A 23,681-nucleotide genomic window follows, 5' to 3' on the forward strand; every position below is an offset into this window, starting at 1 on the left:
TGCGTGACGGGAATTCTGTAGCCCATCACTTAGCTAAGCTAGTTCCTTTTGGTACTGAACAAATATGGGAAAACCATGCTCCTAGGGAGGTGGCGTCCTATGTACTTATGGACAGTTTGTCTTTGAATTAATACTAGCTTGCTTTTCCCCTCAAAAAAAAAAAAAAATTAGGAATTGAAATACAAATTTTAAATTCTAGATTTCAATTTCATTATTTGAAATGAAATACAAGTTTCCAAACACTACCTCATGGGAATTAAATTTGTCCAATGATATTACGTTTATGTGGAGGAAAAAGCAAGGATATAAATAATCGTATACCGTACTGTTACGAGAGTATTCCCGTAAAAAAAAGAGAGAGAAGTTTGGTATTATTGACAACATTACCCCCGATATGAGCAACTGCTGCCGCACAACTTTTATGCGTATCGGATACCATGACTCGATCTTTCATATTATGTGCGCTTAAATCCTTAAACATTACACTAGGAATTAAACTCCCTAAATTCCCCTTTTTGAAAACTGTACAACATAAATCAAAATTTCAGTTCCTTCAATTTTTATACTACTACGAAATCGGATGTGAGAACATTTTTTTTTGCTGATAAAAATCGGCCCCCCAAAAAAAATGGCAGCAGTGGCTGGATTTTACAGAAGGGCGCTTCCTTCACCACCTGCAATCGAATTTGCTTCTCCGGAAGGCAAGGTTCCATTCTCTCTCCCCTCGGAATTTTATTTACTTGATTTATCAACTGTGAAATTATATGAACTGTCAATGTAATTTACTTGATTTCTATTGCTACATTATTGTTTTTTTTTTGTTACATTTATGTACTTGTCTTTTTGAATGCTTTACCTTAAAAAAATTTAATGAGTTTTGATAAGTTTAGATGAGTTGAGACAAGTTCAGTTAAGATCATACTAGCCTTCATATGCACGCGATGCGTGCGTTAATTTCAAAATTTGTTATTCTATAGATATTCCATTCGTACTTCATTTATAATTAAACTTAAATGTGAAAAATTCAACAGTTAGATGAATTTAGATATATTAATTCGCTAATTTAAAAAAATAAAAAGGTTGTGAGTGATTGTTAACATTAATTTTTTGTGAATGAATATTGAACAGAAAGAACAAAAATAATGAGTTGGTTTAACTAAATTAAAGAGTATCAAAGGTAGTGAATGTTCAGACTTTTCATGTGCACGTTATGTACTATTTTTTTATAAGGTATAAATATTTTGTCCATTTAATTTTTGATTGAAGTATTTGATCATATACCATTTTAAACTTGTTTTAAATGGCAAGTTGGAATGAGAATTTTAAAATGATTTGCTTTTGTAATTTTTTTCATTCCATTAATTAGATCATTAAGGGTATTTTAGTCACTTCAAAAGAGGACACCACACCTCCTCCATTGGCTTATATAATAGAGATGAGTTGAGATAAGTTTAGTTCAGATAAGTTTAGGAGAATTCAGGTTGAAAGCACGCACCATTAGTGTGTGAAACTCGTTTTCGTAGATTAAGGTAGGTTTTGTTCAGCTTATTTTGACTTATGCAATTTGAAGCAAGTTAAGTTCATGTAAATTATTGTTAGGATAGGAGGCTCTTGGTTGTGAAATTAGACAGTATGGTAGTGTGGAAAGAAGAAGAACAACAATAAAGAAGAAGAGTAGAAGATTTTACATAGAGAATCAAGGGAAAATCACCAATTCTGCTCTAGGACTCTGAACGATGTATGATATTCATCAGTCTAAAATTAAGGTTTTACATGTAATTTTTAGTTTTTCTTCCATTGTAATTAAATATATGGAGTAGAATATTTCTTCTTAGTAGTGTTCTTTTATGGAGATTTTTCTTGAATTGAAGTTCATTATTCTGATAAGTAATACATAGCCTCTAAATATGCTTTGGCGCTCCTTTTTTCCATGATTCTTCCGTTTTTTATTGTCACAAGTGGAATTTATGTATAATTCATGATTTGAGGTGTGTCTAAACATGAACCTGTTTTAAAATCTCTGATTAGCGAATACTACTTCTTCCATTCTCAAAAGTGTTAGTCTTGGTTTTTTTTCTCTTACACAGTTAGGCTTCACCTCAGCATTGCTGGCAACTATTAATTAAAATCAAATTTACCCTTTGTGACGTCAACTACATTTTTGTGAAAATATACAGGGCTGCCATCTGTGAGCAATAATTTAGTTACATTATAAAATATACAACCTACCTTGAGTGACTCTTTCATAATTTGACGGAGTAACTATCATACACTAGTGACTACTAGCTTAACATACTGTTGATGTATCAAATATTTTTTTTTTTTTCAAGGCTGTTAATCTGTGTTCCAAGTGAATTGTGAGTTTAGCATTTTGATGGTATATGAGTTTTGTGATGTATGTTACTGGAAGATAGCCTTGTTGTTGAATTAATAAGTAATAACATGGGCAAGGCGACATGTTATCTTTCCCTACTGGGAATCTCTTTTATCGCCTCATAATTTCATTTTTGTCTGTTCTTCTCATTTCTGTCTTTCGTGAGCTGTCTAAAATTGCAGAAACTCTTTTCTGAAGCTCTTTTGAGAGGAAACATGGAAGGCTTTTTTAAGTTGGTGTCATGTTACCAGACTCAATCAGAACCTGCATATTGTGGGCTCGCTACCCTTGCTGTGGTCTTAAATGCCCTTGCCATTGACCCTGGAAGAAAGTGGAAAGGTGCTCTGTGTATTTTTCAGGATTGTGCTTAAAGTCTTAAAGAGTCCCCTAGATTCATTCTCCTTCTGCTTTTTGATAAAGTTTTATGGTTTCCAAGTGTCGTTCTTTTGACTTTTGACCTTTGACATTGTATAGCTCTTTGTGATGCTAAGTGTGTTTAGGTATAAATTATGTTCACTGGTTTCTGCTGACCATGCTCTTTCAATAGGACTTATGGTTTTGTCCTCAAAGCATATTGTTGGTGAGCTGTATATGACATGATATTCTTTTCTGCTAAGGGGAAAGTTTATTTCTCACACCGCTGATTCTATTGCTATATGGTGATGAGTTTGTCATATCTGATACTAACTCGAGTCTCTAAGTCAATTGGTGCAACTTATTCATGTAGCATATTAGCATGCTCCAATGTAGATGGATTTTCTTGCTGTAGGCATCTAACATAGGTTCCATGTTAATAGGTCCATGGAGATGGTTTGATGATTCTATGCTGGATTGTTGTGAGCCTCTTGAGAAGGTTAAGGTTAGCGGTATCTCATTTAGCAAAGTTGAATGCTTGGCTCATTGTAATGGAGCAGAAGTTGATGCGTTCCGTACAAATGAAAGCACTATGGACGATTTCAGGAAATGTGTCATCTCATGTACTTCTTCTGACAATTGTCACATGATTGTCTCATACCACAGAGGATTTCTAAAGCAGGTACTCCATGCTTAATTTACCATGGAGCTCATAAGTCAAAGTTTATCTGTCAAATATGGTTTGATTGTTAGATACAATAAACAGTAATTGAATATGAAATAGTGAAGTAATTACTGTAGTGTCTTTTTGCTTAAGTAGCTGGCATATCCAAATTTTAAACCTCCTACATTGTTCTTTGGCTTTCCCATGTAAGCTGCAGCGTAAGCATACCAAACACTCCTTTATTGCTCTGAAGTTGTCAAAATTAGGACTTTGGGGATCATGAAATGTGCTAATTCTTGTTTGCACTCGACGTTACTATCCAGTTACAAACCTCCAATTGTACCTGAAATTGACGAAAAATGCCAGATTTTCACTTGAAATTACTCATTACGTGTCTCTGTCCCTAAATTAGCTAACATCTACTTTTTGCGAAGAATAGCAAAATAGTAGAGAGAAAAGTGGATGGGTGGTGACTGGTGAGTGTGAGGCTAACTTTACGGAAACGGTAGAGGAAACACTTACAAATAGGGAATTCCAACTTCTTTTTGGGACTTCCCATGATCAAAGATGTCAATTTGTTTTAGCGAAGGTGGTAATGTAGTTATAACTTATAAGTTTTTACAAACTTTACTAGCAAACTGATCAACGTGTATATTGGTATTTGTAACAAGAAACACACACAAAAAGGTCCTTGCAGCTAGAATTGTGCTCTACAAATGTTGTGTTCCTGCACCATTTTCGGGAGATTAAGTGTGTCCAGAAATTGATCCTTGAAGTGTCTGTCACTTCAATATAAGTACCCATACCTGAATAAATAAGCCTATTAAAAGACTGTTTGATTTGTTTGGCAGACAGGTAGTGGTCATTTTTCTCCAATTGGTGGTTACCATGCCGGGAAGGATATGGTTCTTATTTTAGATGTTGCTCGATTTAAGTACCCTCCTCACTGGGTACCTCTCACACTTCTATGGGATGCTATGAACACAGTTGATAAGTCTACTGGACTTTATCGAGGGTAAGTCATAAGTGCACGTACTTGTTCTATTAGTTCTTAGCAAAATAGTTTCTTATTTGCTGATGTTAAATGCAACGTTGGGGGATATTCTTACTCGAACACTATATGATTTGGCTCATTCTGTAAGAACTAAGAAGTCATTATGCTGTGATTGTCTACTGCTAATAGCTTCACAAATACAATCCTCGTGGAAACAATGACTTGGCTCTCGAACCTATGCTTTCTGTAGATGTTTTTTATTATTATTAAGAATTAATGTGTGGCAGACTATGAATTTTCATTGCTGTTCATATGCAGTCACCCTGGAAATTACTTTTTGGCTTGCCTCCTTGTTGATCAGTTGCAAGATTTTCTTGTTCCAAAATATTTTCTTGAGTCTGCTGGCTCATCTCATCATTTGTGGAGATGTATTATCTAATTTAATTGCATGTTTGAAGTTATTCTCAATGGAAAACTGGGTAATATACTTTTGTAGTGGATTCTATACCTACAACTCTACAAGGGCTGTACAGAAGCGGAATTAGAATAATACTCTTGAGCTTGCTTCATTGAAATGGGAAATTTATTTATGTTTTAAATCGCCCTTGGATTTTTAAGACAGTCTTGGGGAATTTGCTTTCCCATTTTGTTTCCATCTTGATGTGATCCACCTCTATGTTCTAGTACCTTCTTCTGTTGTTCATGTTCTGCCTTTTCAGCCAACCCTGCTCCTCCAGGTTTCATACCAAGCTTGAAAAAAAACAATAAAGGGAAAAAAAGAGTGAAATAAGGAGGAGTGCTCTCTTTCATGTTGAGACATTTCATCACCATTTTTAAGTTTAAATTGCTCTTGCTTCATATAAGAATTTTGATCTTTACAAACATGAAATTGCACTGTTGTCAGGTTCATGCTTTTATCAAGTCTCCAGAGGGCATCATCAATTCTTTATACTCTGGTATTTGGTTTCTTGTCTTTTTAGTCCCTAATTTTTTCTTGAAATGTTTAATACTTTTCCTGCCTGTTTGCAATATAATCAATGAACTGTGCAAATTATGTTGATATTTCAACCTGAGCTCCTTTGTAACACATCCATAACAAGTTAACAGCAGATTTATTGGCTTCTCTTTCTTTTTCGTGTAGAGAAATCATGTTCTTTCCGATGACTATAGTTTTTAATATGACAAAATATCATAAATTCTCTCAAGTCTCTGCTATCTGCTAGTCTATTTCTTTTTGGTATTTAATTGGTCTGTCAGGGTACTGGAAGAGCTGATTAACTTAGATCTTTGCAGAGTTGTCGTCATGATGGCTGGGACACTACTGCCAAGTACTTGAGTAAAAAGCTACCACAACTTTTATCTTGTGAAGAAATTCATAACATTGAGGATATGCTATCTGTTATTGTTACATCTGCTCCTGCAAATCTGAGTTATTTTATCAATTGGGTTGCTGAAGTTCGAAAACAGGATAATGGGAGTATACTTGTCAGTGAAGAGGAAAGGGGAAGGTTGGTTACCAAGGTTGGATATTTTGTATCTATCTTTGCCCTTGTTTCACCCCTTCCATAGTCTTTTGCTGCTCTTCAACATTCATATTCTGGTTTCAGGAAGAGGTGTTAAAGCAAGTACGAGAGACTGAACTCTTCAAACGCATAACCAGATGGGTTTCATCGAGAGCATCTTGCATGCGCAATGCAATATTGAATGGTCATGATTCTTTAGAAAAAATTGCTTCTGAAGTATGCTGTCAAGGTGCTCAACTTATTTGTGGCAAGGTTGGCTCTTGCCATGCAATTTGCTTTAAAACAACACAAGTGAGATCCTCAGACTCTGACAATGTTGAGTCTGTCACGGTAATTTCTGGCAAAATGACTCTGGCAGATTCTGAGTATGGAGCAGAGATGTTAGTTCCAAGCTGTCAAAGGAAGTCTGGTAGTCCGTGTGAGTGTGGCTCAAATAGTTCTAATAAGGAACATCCGTCTGTGGTTGATGGTCTAACTGTATTAATATTGGCTCTGCCTCCTGGTACATGGTCCTGTCTGAAAGATGCAAAGCTGCAAGAAGATTTTTATGGTGTAATTTCACTGGAGAATCTCCCCGACTTACTCCAACAGGAGGTAATCACAATCTTGCAAGATAGATGCACTATATTTTACTTTAAACTTTACGTAAGCTGGAACTTGTGACGGTTCATTGCAGTGAAAGGAGTGTAGAGTTGGTGTATAATTTCAGGAATCTTGGCAAACACATAAGAATCAGTTCTTGTGGTCTATATTGCTAGTAAAATGGGAATTCCTAATGTCATGCTATATTCCTCCATTCTGATTTTGTGTTGGTTTAGCCTTGAGCACAAGGAAAGGGTTTTAGGAAAGGGATTAGATTGTCCTTATTTTAGTGAATGGAAGGATAAATAGTGAGAGGTGTGACATAAAAATAAGTTACTCCTTTTTCATATCACTACTTTCCCCCCATTATAGTTTATCCATATACCATGACTCAGATCTTTTAAAGATAACTTAGTGTTTGATTATCAAATGCTATCTTAATAAAAAAAAAGGTAGACATGATAGGAGATAGTGAGATAGCAATTTTTGCATAAAAAGTTCATGTTATATGAGATATGGAACACTATTTAATTGAATGAGAGATAACGTGGGCTCCTAACCTTTTGGTAGTGAAAGAGGAGAGGGTTAATATGATGAGTTGTTCCCAAATTTAGAAGTGTGTAAATTTATATCGAGGGTGATGAAAAGGAAGTGTGTAAACCCTTCTGGGACGGAGGGTGTGTTTGTCTTTTAGCTTTATGCACACATACTAAGAAGTTAGAACATGCTTGTGAAGTACTTTTTTAAATCCAAATTCAGCAGGAACCTTTCACTAGTGTCTTGAAAAGACAAACAATTCGTAAGTGGGAAAAGGGATGTGGGTGTTGGGATTATTTACATTGAATGCGATGACACACTGGGATTTTTGACAGCAATTTTATGTTAAAATGGTGGAAGGACATTTTGAAACAAAACCTTGTCTTAGGCTCTCAAGTCTCAGTCACCGACTGTACTAGGCCATAGTCTACAAACACTTTGTGGGGGCATTTTGGTATTTTTGTAAACTGTAGATAGAGTTTGTACTGTAAGAGCACATCTTGATATCACAAGTTTAATTATCAACTCTTTTTTGGGCTCTGATTATGGCTCAGGGTATCTATTATTTGATACTTTCTCAAAGAAATTTTCTTTTGTATGTTCTGGAGAAGGAATATGCTGAAGGAAGTATGCATTGTAAGTGAAGTTTCTTCTTGAGAGATAAAAGGCAAACAGCATCAAGAAACGGATGACCATAAGCTAATTTACAAGACTTTTGGCCCTGTTTGGTTTGACAATTGTTTCCAAGGTTGGATATCAAACCCATAGGATAACATGTACTTGATTACATTTGTTTGGCTGTTATAATATGATTTTTTGGTGTGGACAGGGAGTAATTTGTAAGTCCAGGGGTGTTGGTGGTGATCTAGGTTGCATAGACGGATACGGGAACGGGTACGGAATTGGGTACGGGGACGGAAAATGACAAGATTTTGAAATTTTAGGAATGGGTACGCGTACCCATAGAGGATACGTCTCGTATCGGGCATGGGTACGGGTACGAGTACATGACCTAAAAGAAGTACCCGTGCTACATAGGTGGTGATAAGTGTGGTTATGTTGGTGGAGATGATGGAGGTTGTGGCCTTGTGGGTGTGGATTTTTTTTTGTAATCATGAGTACGGTGGAGGAGTTTGGAGGGGTTAAAGGGACAATGGCAATGGGTCAGATTGGGTTTACCAAATTCTATATATGAGTCATCTGTATTCCAGATTCAGATATAGGATCGGATTTTTCTTCCCTCGAATCGGGCCAATGAGTCAGACTCGGATTATGCTATCACTTAAGATCACAAAATTAGTGTTTGATCAGCACAATTATAATATTTGTACTTTTTTTTATAACGCATACATAATTCCCCCATATATTGTAATGTTATGATAATCTACAAGCTGAGGAGGTGATAGTAGTAATGAGATTCAGGTCGGATTTGGATCGGGCTTTGCATAAGATCTATCTCCATCTTATTTAGATCGATTATTTTCCTTTGTTGGTTTGGACTTGGATTGGACTTGGGACTGTTTTCATTTCTAGTTTGGAGCTATGGATTTTAAGGGATCGATTAAAAATACCAAACAACACATATAGGCTATAATTAATTTTAAACGGATACCTTCTCCCTGATTTTAGTAACTACACACTCTTGTCTTTCATGAGCAAACCTTTCATTACTTAATGAAAACAAAAAAGTAAAATTTGCATCTAAGCTGAACATTCTGCATTCCCTCCCTCTCTCCTTTTTTGCAAAATCGTGTAAATTTCTTGTTTCTTCTAATGCTTCGGAGTTGGAGATACTTATGTCCAAGTAACACATCTATAGTCTAGGCACACTCATACTATATTAATTTTAGACTGATTATTTATTTGACAATTTCATGACTTCAACTGTGATAATTCTTGATATAAGCTGATCCATCTACATCGTCGACCTCTTAATTCCTTCCATAAAGTGCTTGGCTTTAACTTGAAATTACAAATTGAATGTTAGATTTTCCGAACCTTGCTGATTTATGTTCTTTCGAAGATCTACTTGAGCAGCCTCAACAATGTGCTTGTGTGTGTTTTGTTGCAGATACTACATTTGCGGAAACAGTTGCATTTTCTTGTCGCTGATGTCTGTTGTTCTTCGAAATGATACACTTAGTGGTGAACCGGTGTTTCTGTACGGACTAACCATCTAAAGCAGCGTTAGCTTTGCTAGAAAAAGTGAGATTGGCTTAAGTTTTCAAGTTACTGAGATCTATGCACATATTGAGCTGCAGGAATTAAGACATGAAAGCCATGTCATATCTTGTAACTTGGACAAACTTTTGAGTTGCTGTTATAAAATTTTCTTCATGCTTACGAGAGTAGTTTAGCAGCTTACCCCAGCTCTCTATGTTCTCTAGCTGATGAGTGCCTCTCATGCTGGTTTTGCGGGGCGGCCTTGCCTGCCATGCTCGTTCACACCGATGCATGCTCATTTAGTGGGTGCGTACTACTGTGTTAACTGACAAGAACACGTAATAATTTGCTTTGGAAAGTGTTGTTCTCCAACTCTTTTGGATTTCAACTTAATCCAATTTCATCATTTTCTGATGTTTACTTGGGAGTTTGAGCAACATATTCTAATAATATTACGGTTAGCCTAGGCAACTTCTAAAGTAATTGTTTTAGAAGCAACAGGAAATTATCCCGTATGGAATGATTTTGAATTCCATTTTTCTTATCTGGCATCATGAAATTGCATCGTCTCCCTTGTAGATTTTGGAACCTAAAGCAGTCTTTGAGCGAACAGTGTTTATTGAGAAACACTCGGCATCTCATCATGAGAGGCCAAAATGACTTCTCAAACAAAAAGACAAAAAAAAAAAAAAAACAGATGCTGAACTTTGGTACCAATTTATACCAAAGTTCAATAAAATTGGTATCAATACATACCAAAATTTAAAGTTGGTACCAAAATTTAAAGTTGATACCAAATTACTGTACCAAAGGAGGTATTAGTGATACCAAAATTCAAAGTTGATATCAAAGTATAATTGGTGCCAAAGTAAGTGTAATTGGTACCAAAACTCAAAGTTGATACCAAAGTTCACTACACTAGATACTACAATAAGAGTTATTTTATAATATAGAGCTTTATTCTCAAACCCTCATAGTATAATTCTGTCCCGCTAAACTTGCTACTGCTCGGCGGCGGCCTTGTCCCTACCGGTCGCTAGCGAGTCCCTGATTGTCTAAACTTTATTAAATTCCTTTTTTTCTCTTCTTTTACTCGGTTTTAGGGGTTAAGTTCGGGTCTTCTGTACTACTGATTTGGTCTCCCTCATCGAGCTAGGCGACTAAACGTTAGCTTCCTTCGATCTTCTGTACTACTGATCTGGTTTGTGGTTCAGTCCCCTCTCTTCTCTTTTCTTCTTTTGTGCTTGTTGTGGGGTTTTTAGTTGTGACTGACGATCTGGTTTGGCATCTATTTTTAGTAGTTTTTGTTATATGTTGGGTTGTTTTTCTTATTTGCCAGTTGTGTTATTGCTTAATTATGGTTGTGATTGAGGATATGGGTGGTTCTTGTGCTTTTTCTGTTATTATTATTCAATACCATCTATCTGTTTTAAAGTATGAGGATAAAGATATTGAGGAAATGTTTGAGAATTTTTCAGCTCCTGAGGAAGTACTTCCTTTCGTGTCATCTTTGAAAGAGTAAGGAAATCATCTATTCAAGATAAAGGACTTTAGCAGTGCTTTTGATAAGTATGGGAAAGCTATCAGGTTATTATTTGTTGGCATCACCGCAATTTGTGAGGATTTTAGTTTGTATAATGGTGTTCCACCATTTAAGGATCTGGTTATTCCTTTGCATTTGAATCTTGCAGTTTGTAGGTTAAAATTAAGTAAGCTCACTAAGGTTATTGAGGTGTGCTCATTGATCTTGGGGGTTGATAAGAAGAATGTGAAGGCATTGTTTAGAAGAGGATTAGCGTATAAGGAAACTGGCTATTTGGAGAAGGCTCTTGAGGATTTTTCGTTGGCCAAGGAGTTGGAGTCAAAGAATAGGGACATAAGCACAGAGTGTACTAGTTTGGAGGAAGCTCTATGTTCATCAAAACATGGATTACAGGAGGTGCAAGTGACGTATGGGAGTAAAGGAAAGTTCCAAGGAGAGGAATTGGCTGATTATCCAATTGGATTAGGCGTGGAACCACTACCACTAAGGAAAAAGATGAAAAAATATTGTCATGAAGGTGAACAGGGGGAATGTTCAACAAAAGAAATAGATGGTGTAGGTAGTGAGGTTTTAAACCCACTAGATCACAAAGAGGGTAAGGATCATGTAACATGTGAGGCCAAAGTTGATAAAATGCAGTGTATGGAAGAGGGTGTGAGCAATCCTCACATTAAAAATCAAATCCGGAGCCTAAATATCGGTTTATTAACCGAAAAAGGTCGGCCTCCTCATTATGTATGTCAAACCATGATATTCAAACGTTGAAGAAAGGAAAATCAATTCAATTGTTCAATCCAAATACACGGGACATCCATGAAGGTCCGTTTTTCTCATTTGGTAAAAGAAGGCGCTAATGGGGAAACCAAAATGCAGAACAGTCGGGTGATACAACAATCTTCAGTTCATATGTTTAAGCATAATGTTTGTAACGAAGTGGATGAAGTCATTGATTGTATTGTGCCTCACCATGAAAATGATGATTTGATGCTAGAAAGTATGGAGTCTAACTCTGGAAGTGGCATTATGGAGGAAGATGCAAGTAATATGGTTCAGAAGAGGTCGGTTGATTTATTCAGTATTCCAATTAGTGGATTTACCGCATCAACCTCCAAGGAAAATCATCGTAGATGCCTCAGAAATGTAGCAATAGAAAGGTAATCCCAACTTCGAAGAGCGAAGTCCCTGCGAGTTCTTAAGCCCTGTCGCAAGAAAAAACCTTATTTCCTTCCTCATTTTGATCGGAATGTCAGATTATGTGTCGGAATGAAGAGGAAAGTTGGTTATAGTGCTGATACTGCCCAAAGCTCAAGGAAAAAATCTGCTTCAAGTTCTTGTATTGGTAGTGTTGCTTGTAGTGCTAGCATCGAGTCATATGGTAATATTGTCTCAAGTTCTTGTATTGACTCTGCTAGTAGTAATTCTAAGGATAATGTCATGAGTTCATGTATTAGGTGTCTTAAAATAAATGAAGCCCATAACTTAGCTATAGGAGATAAAAAAAGGGCTTACTTATAATGTAATGGTTTTTTATGCTAATGTATGCTCTTGTTGTCAAAAAAAAAAGAGTTATTTTGGTATTGGTACCAATTTTACTAAACTCTGGTATAAAAGTCCAGCGTTTGTTTTTTGTCTTTTTGCGGAAAATGTCAAGCGTGTCCTTGTGAGAGGTCATTTTGACCTCCCACGATGAGTGGCCTAAACAAGCTTGTGTTTATTGGTATTAAAAGCACATACTACTTTGAGTACAACACATGTTTCATTTGTACTTTTAGCTTTTATAAAGTAACATTACTTGAAAAAGTAACAAATGCCTTCATTAATCAGGAGTTATGTGGCATCAATCATAGATACTACTCCCTCCGTTTCCTAAAGATCTTCCCTCTTTCCGTTTAAGGGTGTTTCCAAAAGATCTTCCCTCTTTTGCTTTATTCCTTATTTGGCAAAACAAATTTCCCTATTTACCCTCTCATGTCACTATCCACCATTACATTATTAATTCAATTTTACTCCCTTTCTCTCTCCTACTTTAGCCCCTTTTTATTTGTTTATTTATCTTAACCCTTTCTCTCCTACTTTACTCACACCATGCCCCACACAACTTGATTTTCCTTGGTATCTGTAGGAACAGTAAGTGGGAAGATCTTTAGGAAACGGAGGGAGTATAAGGTTAAATTGTCAATAACCACCTTAGGGGTGTTAACGAGCCGAACCGAGACTGAACATACCTAGGTTCGACTCGGCTCGAGAATGAATGAGGTAGAACTCAAAGCTCGTCGAGCCTCAAAATTTTAGGCTCAGCTTGAGCTCGAAATGAACAAAACCAGGCTTGGCTCGTGAAATCAAAATTTTTAAAAAAATTGAAAGAAAATTCAGCTTAACATTAACCAAGACTTTAGATACAAAACTCTTTATAAGTATGGATATCAGGCTAATTTCATTAAATATGGGAAGCCCAACAATCATACATTTTACTCCTATCTATACATGCCCATATAATACAAGAGGTCCCTTATTACTCTTACTTCCTCCCCAGTGTGGGACTTTCAAAATCCCAACAAATGAATACATCGAGCACCAAGAAGAGATGCGTGCATTTGTTTTCCATATCATGCGCCTTTTATATTTGGAGATTTGAAGTTTTGCTTTTTGCTTCACCGGTGCGTGGGACTTATAAACCTTAACTATAATTTAGAAACACTGATCCATTGTATGCATGTAATGATTGATGGCAATAAGTGATGGAATTATATTATGTAAATGTTTGATGGCTGCAGCCTGTAAGTGATGGACAATCACTAAATATTTGCAAATTTAATTATGAAAGTTTGCTTCCATTGTTCCTCGATTCCCAATATGAGTAGAAAGAAAGTGATGAAATTATATATGGTAAAAGAATTAATTTTATGCTAATCCAAGTTTTTAGGCGTCGCATATTTAATGATTGTCCGACATTATAAAATACGACAAATCAAACAAGAATTATAATTAACTTAAAAGGAAATAATATTATATAGGTAAAACAAGGTTGGTGTTTACTTTTTCTATCGATGTGGGACAATACTTTTTTACATAAAGCCTATCTAAAATATTTTACGAACATGTTTGCAAACTTTCGAGCCGAACTCTACTAGGCTTAGGCTCGGCTTGCTAAAGTCACGAGCCGATCTCGACCTCGGGTCAAGCCCTCTCGAACCGAGCTTTGACCGAGCCGAGCTCGAACAGTTTGCGAGCCACCTTAGCTCATTAACACCCCTATACCACTTTTATGAAGAATTTTATTAGAATACCTACCTTTTATATACTTCTTTCGTTTCATAATAAGTGAAACACTTACTATTTTAGAACGTTTCAAAATAAGTGACACATACCTTAAATAGAAAAAAGAAAGTGACAAAATGACAAGAGTATGCGTCACAAACTTGTGTGATTTGCTTTTATTTCTCTTATTTTTGATAAGGATTTTTTGATGGAAATAATCCCACATTTGCCCGACCTCTCCAAAATTGTCCTACCTTTTAAAAAATTGAGAATAATCCCACCTTTGTGGGATATTTTTTAAAAACAGGCCTTATTACAGTTTACCAGATGAAAAGGTGATGACTCACCATTTTTCTTCCTAAAGTCATTTAATGCCAACCACCATCTGCTTCATTCCTTCTCCTTCCTTCCTTCCTTCCTTACTTACTTATTTTTCCTTTCTCCAAAACGTCCTTATAGTCTTCCAAGTTTTCATCTTTCTCTCTGTTTTTTTTCCGAATTTTGGTTAATTTACAATTATTGGAGGTGCATGCCCAGAAAAACTTGGATTCTCCCAAGGTCTCATCTACACAAGTAAGTAATTATGAAACTGCAAAATCTTTTTTTTTTTTTTTTGAAATTTTAACTTAGTTTAGGCTTTTATGTATCTTAATTACATATATCTTTTAGTTTTCTGGAAGAAAGCATAAAAATTTGATGTTAATTGCAATGTTGTGATGAATTATTTTTGTGCAAATTTTTAAAATTTTCTTGCATGTATAACCCTTTTTTCTTAATTGCAATTGTTAGGTTAGTTGCTGTTATGGGTGTTACTTTGAAATTCTGGTATAGTGGGTTGTTTAGGAAAATGAAGGAGGGTAGAACTTTTGGTGTGGATCTGGATGAGTTGTGTTGGTTTTGGCTAGAGGAGTTGGCAAAGAAATGTAGTACTCACAAAAAAAATCAATAGTGTATCTACTTGGTTCCAGGAAAGTCATTAGGTGAGGGTTTGAGGAAGGTGTACATAGATAATGAGGTGATGGAGTTAACTGACATTGTTGTGAAGAATAGGGTTGTAAAGTTATATGTTGTACATGATATTGATGACCCTGAGGTAATATCATTACCTTTGGAGGAACCAAGCACACAATACACAATCCCAACCAACAAATCAGAAACAACTAAAATCCAACATCCTTTGAGTCATCCTTAAAAACTCATTCCTAGGAAGGGTCCACAGAAAAAACCTTTGACTCCCACTAGAGTTAGCCCATGTTGCAGTGGTAAAATTGCCACCTCTCCTGCCACATCAGATAAGGAATCTAATTCCCAATTCAATACACAATAACCCACACCCGTTGGACTTTCCCCTCACCCATTCATTTACCAAAAGGAAGCAGAAACAAAATACTCTACACAATAACGTATTACTGAACCTACACTAATTAAAACACCCCAACCAAACAATCCTAAGCAAGCATCAAGAAAGAACCCCAATGTCATAGTAACCCCTGTCCCAGATGACTATGAATGGTATGATCCCAGGGGTGATGGAGATGGAAATTTTAGTGATATTATAATTGAAGATGAGTTTTCATCAGACGAGGAACCTAAAGGGGATGGGGAATATGTTCAAAATGGGGATGAAGGGTATGAAGGTATTGAGCGAGATGGGGATGAAACAGATCTAGAGGAAGAGTTTGAAGTTGGTGAGGAAGATCCAGTAGATGGTGAGCAAGAGCTTGAAGCTGGTGAGGAAGATCCAATAGGGAGTGATGAGTAGTTTGAGGCTCAATTTGAAGATGGGGTGAATGAGGAAGTTGATAAAAGTGATGAAGAATATTTGGAGGCTAGAGATAAGGTGAAGGGTTGTAATGCTAGGTTGTTGGAGATGGCAAGACAGTTACAGAGGAAGCAACTTAGGGTAGGCTAGGTGCACATCCAACAAATACAGAGAGGGAGGGTGAACAACCAGTTAGAAACAACAATGAGAACCTTTCAGAATATGAGGATTCAGAGGATGAGATGCAAACACCTCCGGGAAGTGAGGAGGAGGGGCAAGATAGTTTAGCTGCAAAGAGAGCAAAGAAGGGTGAGTTGGTCAATGAGCATACTGATTTCAGTGTGTTCAATTGGAGGGTTGGGAAAATATTCACAACTATGGCTCACTTAAAAAATGCAGTAGCTAGCTATTCTATTTTACAGGGCAGGAACTTAAGTTTTGCCACTAGTAACAAAAATAGGCAGCAAAGGCTTAGTGTAGTGTGCAATAAAGGTTGCCCGTTTAAGTTGTATGCATCTTGGGATAGCAGAAGAGGAACATTTGTGGTGAAGAGTGTGTCAGATGAGCATAGGTGTAACAGAACCATGAGGATATTGAGGCAATTGAAGTCCAAATAATGGTTAGCACAACAGTTTTTGGAGGTTTTTAAAGCCATGCCTCATTGGCGTGCTAAGGAAGTGATAAAAATTGTTAGGAGAGCTTATAAGGTATGCATCTAGAGGGACTTTGCATATAGAGTGAAGTACAATGCACACAAGTTGCTTCATGGTTCTATGCAGGAGCATTACAGGAAGGTTGGGAGGTATTTACAAGCTTTGAGAAAAATCTAACCCGACTAGGAGATAATGACATACCCTAAGAAGCAGACTTCCCCACCTATTTTCCAGAGGTTATACATCTGTTCGAGGGGATCAAGAAGGGTTGGAAGGAGAGTGTTGAAAATTCATTGTTGTGGATGCTTGTTTTTTGAAGACAATTCTAGGAGGTCAGTTGATGTCAGCAGTAGGTAGAGATGGCAATGACCAGATTTACCCCATAGCTTGGGCCATTGTGGAGGGTGAAAACAACCTGAGTTGGGAATGGTTCCTCGAAAAACTTCAGAGAAGCTTGGATCTAGGAGAGGGTGTTGACATGGGAGTTGTTTCCGATGAACACCAGGTATACTCTATAATTCTTCCTTCATTTTCAAATTTAATTTTTTATGGTATAAATTCCATTATTAATACATTTCATTTTCCTTATTTTTTTGTGGTGTGTAGTCAATTATTAATGTTGTTGCCACAGTTCTGCCTAAGGCAGATAATAGGCATTATGCAAGGCACGTTTATGCATCGTGGCACAAAACTTACAAAGAGGATGAAATGAAGTTAGTGCATTGAAAAGTTGTAAAGGCTTCAATGAGTCTGGTTACAATAATGATGCACTGGATGAGTTAGCAAAAGCAGATGAAGCTGCTGCCGAAGCCTTCAAAAAATATAACCCTAAGCTGTTCTGTAGGGCATTTTTAAGTTGAATAACCAGATGTGATGTTGACACTAGCAATATAGCTGAGAACTTTAATGGCTATATTTTTAATGTTAGGACAAAACATATTTTGTACATGCTGGAAGATATTAGGGCATCACTTATACAAAGATTAGTTCTTAAAAGACAGACCATGGAGAAGTCTAGTGATGAAATCTTCCCTAGGATTAGGACTAAGATAGAGTAGAAGAAAGCAGAGGCTGCAAATTGTGATGTTTTGCCTTCTAATGACAAGCTTTTTCAGGTCTATCATTATTTGGATTGTCTCACAGTTGACCTAGTAGCCAAAACTTGTACATGCAGGAAGTCGGACATGCGTGGCGTGGCTTCCCTTGTTCTCATGTCTGTGCTGCAATCTTTTTGTCATATGGAGCTTGAAAACATTGTGGATGAATATTACAAAAGGGAGAGATATTTGAAAATGTATTCATGGTCAATACCTCCCATTGAAGGAGAAAGGCATTGGCCTAGGATTGACTGTCCACTAGACCCTCTTTTTATAAAAGTTGGGCTAGGGAGGCCAATAAAGTACAGGAGAAAGGCCCCCCATGAGTCACCCAAGAAGCTTGGGAAATTGAGTAGGCATGGGATTAAGATGACCTGTGGTGTGTGCAAAACCAAAGGACATAATAAGAGAAGATGCCCAAATAGAGCTATTGTGCAAAATTAAGGGCCAACATTGAAAGAGCCTCCACAAAAGAAAGCTAGAGGTAGACCAAGATCAGCAGCCCACACAATCCATGACTTCTGTAATGCAGGACATCTGAATGCCACAACTCAACCAACTACTCTGGGTAGAGGAGGAAGGACAATCAGAGGGGGGGAGGGGAGCAAGAGGAGGTGGAAGCAGCACAGGAGGGGGAAGGGGAGCAAGAGGAGGTGGAACTAGCAATATGGGAGGAAGAGCAAGTGGGACCAACAGTAAGGGAGGAAGGGAAAGTGGGACCACCACAAGGGGAGGAGGAACAACCACTAGGAGAGGAAGAGGAAGCAAGACTGTAAGTTTTTCGTCCCTTGAATATTACAAGTTCTTTAAGTTTTTTTTACTTCTTCTAGCCTAACATTTTATTTTCTTCCTTTGTTTTCATAGATGACGGGTGGTGTTGGTTCTTCAACTGGGCCCACCCTACTCAGACAACCTACATTCACAACATCTCAAGTCCCACCAATCAGTGAAGGCCCATATCTTAGTCAAGGCCCACCATGAGCCAAAGCATCATCATCATTATACCATCAAGGCCCATGCTAGTTAATTATGTCAGTTTAGGAAGAGAAAGCATTAGTGTTTTTTAGTACTTTGTAACCTAATTTCAAAATAGTAGTTCAATGTTTGGTGTAATTTTGTTGGATATGTACTTAAGATGTTTATTTTTGCAAAGCAGTAATTACTCAATGCACAATCATGAATTCAGATCAATTAGATCTTTTTTCATTTCATCACAAATATAATTTCATTACATTAATTGTCATAGAAATGGTTTGATCACAAACATTCTAGGTCTTAATACATTTTGTTCCAGCTTACTTCAACAAATACACTATTATACCAAATAAAACCCAAGTGACATTCATTGTCATAGAAATGGTTTGATAATTTTTGTCACATGTTAAAAGCTCATTTCTCATCCCCTTTAGGTCCAATTCAAGGTGCTATTTTTGAAGCTTCAGTGTCCTAATCATATCCCCCCATCATCTTCTTCTCAACTTCTAACTCGGCTAGGGCAGTGTCTTTCTCAAAAAGTTGGAATTTGAGATCTTCAATTTCAGAACCTTCATCTTTCAAAAACCTTGAATCCCATTTAAAAAATTTGCAATCTTCATCACCCTATATCAGAGTAATTCAATTTTCAGCATTAAAGACTCACAAAAAACCCAAATTTAATAAGTAAATTACAATACTTACACGCCATAATGGACAATAATGGAACCCTCTCCCTACATTTGGCTCTTTCTTACATGTCCTCACAATTGCTTCAATGGCATGGAAGCACTTCATCTTTGATTTTGCGTCTGACAAGGAATCCCTTGAACCTCCACTTGTTGCTGCAAAATGACCACCTGCCATTAGAGAGAGGGAAAGGAAGAAAAGGAATGCTGAAATGGTTTTAGAGAGAGAGTAAGATGCGTGATTGATTAGGGCGGAAGGGGGAAGGAAAATGGTGAAATGGTGTTTAAAAGGGAAGAAGGGAATGAAATTAAAAAAAAGGAAAAAGTGTAACGGTATTTGCCACGTCATTAGCATCACCTGCTATTGCAGGTTAAAATTTAATGAGGCCTGTTTTGAAAAAATATCCCACAAAGGTGGGATTGTTCTCAATTTTTTGAAAGGTGGGACTGTTTTGGAGAGATCGTGCAAAGGTTTGATTTTTAGAAGGATGAATTGTCAATAACCACCTTCTATGAACAATTTTAGCAGAATACCTACCTTTTATATACTTCCTCCGTTTCATAATAAGTGAAACACTTACTATTTTAGAACGTTTCAAAATAAGTGACACGGACCTTAAATAGAAAAAAGAAAGTGACAAAATGAGAAGAGTACATGTCACAAATTTGTGTGGTTTGCTTTTATCTCTCCTATTTTTGATAATGTAAAGGGTATTATTTATGATTTTTTGGCTTTTGAAAGTGATGTTTATGAAATCTTGTACTCAATTTCTATGTTTCACTTATTATGAACTGGAAGAAGTATAAACTATATGTTTACCGAAACCTGATATATTACAATCACTTGACAAATTTCATCCATAAATTCATTTGGTGAAGCTGACTAATTGACCTATTGACCTATTAACCTTTTCATCTCTCTTGGCCCTCGATTTCCCTCCTTTTTCTTTTCCTTTTCCTTTTCTTTGCTTTGTTCTTCTTCTTTCACCTATCTTTTACTCCTATTCAAAGCACCCTAACTTTCACAGTCAAATCTGAGTCCTCTTCACTTTTTCTTCATCTTTTTCTGGTGAATTTTCTAATGAGCTAATTTGGTTACAGGCCTAAATATTTGGCTTCAAAGTCATCACTATTCACTTATACTGTAAAGAAGAGATTATTTTCTATTTATTTTTATAATGAAACTGATGTATCCACGATAGGAAATGGAAGAACAACTAAAACCATTTTGAAAATGATAATCGAAGAATTAAAGAATTGTTGAAAAAAATGTGAAAATTGAAAAAAAAAACTTCTAACCTATGAACCCTAATTTTCGAAATTAGTCACTCTCACATTTGAAACAATTGTAAAACTTTGAATCACCCTACACATGCTGGAATCAATTGCGTAGAAGTTTTTTCTAACCTAATTTCTGAAAATTGGGAACAATTTTGAATTTGGGGGTGAATTGATGAGAAATAGGATTAGAAATGGTTGTTTGCTAAGAAGTTAATTTCCATGGGATTGACAAAGGCAAAGGAAAAAAAAAAGTTAGTTATTAGGCCCACAAATGGATATTTGGATGGAATACGTGAACTGGTAGTGATTTATTAGGTTTTGTTTAACAAAACACAATCATTTAGAGTTTTTTTAAAATAAAATGTAGTAATTTGAATACAAGTGGCATATAAAAGGTAATATCTACGATTTATCCATTTAGTTTTATAGAAAATAACAAGCTTATTTACATGTAACTTATGAATGAGATATCGTAGACATTCAATCAGTCATTTAGATTTATAATTATATTATTTTTTAATTTTTTTTAGATATTAATGACTAAAAGTATAGAATTCATGATAAGATTGACGAACTAAACTTGAGATGCATAACCATATTTCCGGTCTTTAAATATTATCACGTTGCTAGTAAATATAATATAATATATTCCTTTTATAAAAAAATTAAACTAGGAAACAACTTCATATGCGTCGTAGACGTTGTTACTTCCCTAGGAACACTACAAGAGGGGGGGGGTGAATTGTAGGTGTAGAAATAAACGTAACTTTTTGCGGAAATTAAAACTTAAACGAATAAACAAGCTAAAGGAACACAAGGGATTTTTACGAGGAAAAACTTCTTGGGCCCAACAAGAAGAAACAACCTCGACCACTAGGGATTTTAAACTCAACACTTTCACTAATTAGGCCAAACAACTTTGTTACAACCTAATTCTAACTCGAGCCACACCTTGAGTTCCTAAACTCAAGTTCCTGAGCCACTGTTCCCTTAACAGCAGTTCCTCTCAACTTCACTCGAAGTTTTCTCACACATACAAGCTTCACTCAAAGCCTCTCTCTTACAGAACTTCACTCAAAGTTCCCTTACCCCAAAAACCAAAATACAATTGATCGAAATAAGCTTAGTGGAATTAGAGTAAGAAGGCAAAGAACAAATGGCTATTATGAGAGAATGAAGGCACTGACACTTAATTAGTTAAACTCACTTAATTACTTAGTCAGACACAATTTGGAACTTATCTAGACTTCTATATTTATAGTGTTAATCATGAAGAACGTGGGATTAAAACTAGAGTACATGTTTAGTCCATTAACCCATGATGTTCCTTCCCCTAAGGAACACGTTTCACATCATGTCCCATGATCCCATGAACTTAAAATGAACGTGGATATTTTAGCCATTACTCCTAAGTAATAGGAGTTCCTTGAGCTTTATCCGAAAATCATTTTATAAAAACTCTTTTATCTTTAAAACTGAATTTTTAATCTTTAAGAAAATAATATCTTTTAAATAAAATCTTTCTAACAACCGGATATTTATTTCTTATTTTTCCGAAAAATAAAATCTTTTTCTAAACAGATTTTCTTTTTAAAACTGATTTTATCATTTGAAATTAGATATAACTAATTTCCTATAATTTAGGCATGACTTACTCAATATCTTTTTAACCGTTATTATGTGCACGCCTAAGTCTAGTTCCTTTTATTAACTAAGTTCCTTTAACATATTCGTTTAGTGCCACTTAGTTTGTTCCTTACAAAGGAACAAACTCTCATTCTCAAATAGACTGCCACTGTTCCTTACCATTCTTTCTTTGTTCCTTTACATTGGAACTAGAAAATAAAACGCCTAGCTTCTATTCTTCTTGATCCAATGCTTGCTCCAGTATCAACATAGAAACTTCTTACTTAGCCTTTGAAATCCTCTCTTGACTTCTTCCTTGACTTCGTATTCTCCCAGTTCCTTTTATTGATACCTTAAACACCATACACTTAAATAACTCATTAGTTCACTACTTAGTTTGTTCCTTTGTTTCTTTGTCATTATCAAAACTAGGGTTCAACAGACGTAAATTATTGAAACAAGAAACTATTATCCTTTGTTTGATTTGCAATTAATATATTATGTACTTTGCTATATTAAGTGGATAAGACTGTAATCTGCAACAAAATATATTACCATCAAAAAATGAATTGATTCTACCTATTTTAAAAAATCAAACTATATAATGTACAGGTTATAATCCAATTTTAGTTATTCTCAATACAAGATCATAAAATTTAAATTAGAAGTTATTAGTTTAAAATTCTAGATAGAATTGTTCTCATAATATAAAAGCATTGATGATAGTTAATGATTGATGGTGATATATATAACGTATTTCTTCCTTCGCTAAATGAAATTTTTTAGTATAATTTCATTTTAATACTCCGTTTTTGTTGAAATTAATATCATATAAGATATATTTGAATCTATTGGTTAGGTATATTACAAAAAGAATCATGATAGAATGTGTGCATTCAATACCGTGAACAAGCAAAGTTAACAACATTAGATAATGGAGTGAAATTTTTTTCTTTATTCAATAAATAAATAATCATTTAGTTCGACCATTGAAATGCTATAATTGACCACTCATGGTTTGAAAAACCTGTATCTGATTAATAATATATTAAGATTTACTTTTTCAAACTTATATCTATATATTTATTATTTTATATTCATAACTTTTATCACTTTAATAGATTCACGAGTTAAGTATTTTCACCGTAATTTTAGGGGAAACATCATAATATCATAAATTTATAAACAAAAAATTCTCGTGCATTTTGCACGGGTTAAAAACCTAGGTTTAAGACATTTGCAAGTAGTGAGGGATGTTTTTTGTTTCATAAAAAAATCTCGTGCATATAACATGCATCATCGGCCTAACTTCCACATACTTTACACAATTGAGAAAATATGTTTTATGGTCCTAAATAGCTTAATGATTGTAGGCGTGTTTTTATTCGCCTATGCGGATATTTGACTACCTCATTGTAAATGTTTTATTGAAAAATATTTTGAAATAGAAGTAGTTCCCAGCAACTCTTTAAAAGAAGACTCATAAACCTAATTGGATATTGGAAATCATAGGGACAATTTAGGAACTTATCCAATGTAGATTTTCCCGTCATGACTCCATTGATGGTCAATGAACCATATATTGGGTTTGGGGGTGAGGGTACGAATG

General features: G+C 35.7%; 1 protein-coding gene across 7 annotated transcripts; it reads left to right on the plus strand.

Moving 5' to 3' along the window:
- The first annotated feature begins 375 nt into the window (after positions 1-375).
- Positions 376-9,371, plus strand: LOC104899197 (glutathione gamma-glutamylcysteinyltransferase 3). 7 transcript variants are annotated; one of them, XR_002040464.3, is made up of 9 exons: positions 376-706; positions 2,557-2,713; positions 3,172-3,410; positions 4,244-4,407; positions 5,291-5,342; positions 5,680-5,907; positions 5,994-6,503; positions 7,640-7,776; positions 9,100-9,371. XR_002040464.3 is itself a non-coding variant. In XM_010686344.4 (8 exons), the coding sequence occupies exons 1-8, from the start codon at positions 629-631 to the stop codon at positions 9,160-9,162; spliced, it is 1,491 nt and encodes a 496-aa protein (XP_010684646.1). In that variant the 5' UTR covers positions 379-628; the 3' UTR covers positions 9,163-9,371. The 7 variants fall into 7 exon arrangements, 5 of the variants coding, with proteins under 5 accessions (XP_010684647.1, XP_010684646.1, XP_019106413.1 ...); XR_008970177.1 differs by lacking the exon at positions 9,100-9,371 and adding an exon at positions 7,858-8,751; XM_010686344.4 differs by lacking the exon at positions 7,640-7,776 and having other exon boundaries at positions 379-706.
- The last annotated feature ends 14,310 nt before the right edge of the window (positions 9,372-23,681 follow it).

This window comes from Beta vulgaris, chromosome 7 (genome assembly GCF_026745355.1).
Source record: "Beta vulgaris subsp. vulgaris cultivar EL10 chromosome 7, EL10.2, whole genome shotgun sequence".
Lineage (NCBI taxonomy): Eukaryota > Viridiplantae > Streptophyta > Magnoliopsida > Caryophyllales > Amaranthaceae > Beta > Beta vulgaris.

Bases quoted from the DNA above. Each gene is read 5' to 3' on its own strand.
- LOC104899197 (XM_010686344.4), top strand. From the start codon at position 629: ATGGCAGCAGTGGCTGGATTTTACAGAAGGGCGCTTCCTTCACCACCT. The intron at 2,714-3,171 runs GTGCTCTGTGTA...CCATGTTAATAG, and splicing joins CCCTGGAAGAAAGTGGAAAG to GTCCATGGAGATGGTTTGAT. The intron at 4,408-5,290 runs GTAAGTCATAAG...CACTGTTGTCAG, and splicing joins TCTACTGGACTTTATCGAGG to GTTCATGCTTTTATCAAGTC.